Source organism: Penaeus vannamei, chromosome 9, assembly GCF_042767895.1.
Source record: "Penaeus vannamei isolate JL-2024 chromosome 9, ASM4276789v1, whole genome shotgun sequence".
Lineage (NCBI taxonomy): Eukaryota > Metazoa > Arthropoda > Malacostraca > Decapoda > Penaeidae > Penaeus > Penaeus vannamei.
Window position 1 is genome coordinate 47,736,429 of NC_091557.1, and position 2,500 is coordinate 47,738,928.

A 2,500-nucleotide genomic window follows, 5' to 3' on the forward strand; every position below is an offset into this window, starting at 1 on the left:
GTAGTCTTACACAGCTGATGGTTTCATAAGCTGCTTCAATATCTTTTGTTAGTGTTGTTACTTATGATTATCTTTATATTTTATTTATTTCTGTTCTACATAGTGTTCATCTATTCTTCAGTTCTTCATTCTTTCAGTGATACACACATCTGGAACTCCATGAAAAAAAGAAAGATATATATATATATATATATATATATATATATATATATATATATATATATATATATATATATATAATATATGTATATATATATATATATATATATATATATATATATATATATATATATTTATATTTATATATATCTATATATATATATATGTATATATATGTATATATATATATATATATATATATATATATATATATATATACATACATACATATATGATAATTATGATGATAAAGATGATTACAGAGTACAGGGGCAAAATTTACCTATAGGTAGAAGTCGATAGGGAAGAGAGAGGCAGGCTGGAAAAATGTATGGCTGCGCAATCTGTCATTTGACTGGAAGTGAATGTAGGGGAGAGGGAAATATGCGCTGTTGATCATTGCTCTGGCATTATCATCATGAAAAGTAAATCTGCAGAATTTTTGGAAAAAGATAGAAAATCTCATAAGATGCAAAATCCACCAATAGGGTGACTTTTTTCTTTATGCATGATGAATATTGCATATTAGACTTATTTTTGCAGTTGATCATTGATAGCATTTTACACTTTTGACATAGAAATGAGTTCATAATTATATTGGTGTGTCTGATTCACTGCTTCTTCAGTAAGTTTATATACTAAAACCCTTCCTTTTACTTTCAATTTGTTTCTTCTTCTGGAAAATTGGTGCCATTGTTTCTTGTAGTGCCTTTCCAGAGGATAGACTTCAGTGGTGTTGAAGTATGGATTATAACAGAGTTGGAAAGTGTGAATAAATAAAAGAGATGTGCAAAATTGAAGTACCTTGTAGAGAGTAGGAATTGGATAGTCAAACTGCAATTTATCTTTGGTGGTGTAAAAGTATTTTTTTCATCAGGAATCCTGTTATAAACTTAGCTATTCAGTTTTATTTATCTTGGTTCTCTCCTTTTAATTTCTTTTTATCTTCCCTCTCTCTTGTTCTCTCCTTTTGAACCTCTTTTCTTATCTTCCTCTAATTCTAACTTCCTTTCCATACCTCTCTCTCTTTCTCTCTCTTTCTCTCTCTTTCTCTCTCTTTCTCTCTCTCTCTCTCTCTCTCTCTCTCTCTCTCTCTCTCTCTCTCTCTCTCTCTCTCTCTCTCTCTCTCTCTCTCTCTCTCTCTCTCTCTCTTTCTCTCTCTCTCTCTCTCTTTCTCTCTCTCTCTCTCTCTCTCTCTCTCTCTCTCTCTTTCTCTCTCTCTCTCTCTCTCTCTCTCTCTCTCTCTCTCTCTCTCTCTCTCTCTCTCTCTCTCTCTCTCTCTCTCTCTCTCTCTCTCTCTCTCTCTCTCTCTCTCTCTCTCTCTCTCGCTCTCTCTCTCTCTCTTTCGTTCTTTCTTTCTCTTTCTCTCTCCCTTTCTTTCTCTCTTTTTATTTCTCTTTCTCTCTTTCTCTCTCACTTTCTCTTTCTCTCTCTCTCTCTCTCTCACTATCTCTCTCTCTCTCTCTCTCTCTCTCTCTCTCTCTCTCTCTCTCTCTCTCTCTCTCTCTCTCTCTCTCTCTCTTTCTTGCACTTTCCCTCTCTCTCTTTTTCATCTTCCTCCTCTTCCTCCTTTCTCCTCCTCCTCCTCCTCCTCCTCTCCTCCCTCTATCATTTCCTTCCTACCTTCTAACTATACTCGTATTTCCTTTTTACACATAAAACAGTCTTTTTAATTAACCAGTTAAATGAGAACATACCCTCTCCCGTTCCTTATTCTAACTGCCTTTTTTTCTTTCTTTGCAGGAAGCTGGAGATGCACTCTACGGCTTCACGGGGAACTTTGCTGGAGCCTCAGCATCAACCCAGGTAATGTTTGGAGGCAGGAAGGGGATGCTTTCTGTTCCCTTAGGTTTCTGTCACTTTTTTCCTCTTCTTTTTCTTCTTTATCTTCTCCTGCTTCATTTTCGTGTTTTTTTATTTTGTGCTATGCCTTTACTTGTTTTTTTCTTTTTTCATTTTCACTCTTTCATAATCTTATTCCTTGTACTTTTTCTTGGTGATGTCATTAACTTTCTTCTAAATTTTGATCGGCTCCATCTTTTCCTTCCCCTTCATTATCATCTGAGTCTCCTTCCAGTGTTCCCCTTCATCTTTTTTGTTTTTTGTAAACTTCAGTTCCATTGAGTAAAGGACATCACAGTACAAAAAGCATTGATTTCTTTCAGTCATGAAGCAGTATGACACTAAATTTGAATCACAATGAAGGTTTAGAATAATGTTTTTATGTCTTGTTTTATTTGTCTAGGAGTGAATTAGATTCACAATAGAAGATAAGGAAGATTTCCACATGCTTAAGATGGCCAAACAGGGCCCCAATTTCACCCCATGCACATCTTGCAGG

General features: G+C 34.9%; 1 protein-coding gene across 1 annotated transcript in view; it reads left to right on the top strand.

Moving 5' to 3' along the window:
- The window catches only part of LOC113830204 (adult enhancer factor 1), a 22,527-nt gene that overhangs the window by 18,898 nt on the left and 1,129 nt on the right, over positions 1 to 2,500 (top strand). Inside the window, exons 3-4 of the mRNA XM_070125888.1 lie at positions 1,903 to 1,965; position 2,500. The exon at position 2,500 is cut by the window's right edge and continues 1,129 nt beyond it. Coding sequence (XP_069981989.1) covers positions 1,903 to 1,965; position 2,500 — 64 coding nt within the window. The remainder of the gene's footprint in view (positions 1 to 1,902; positions 1,966 to 2,499) is intronic.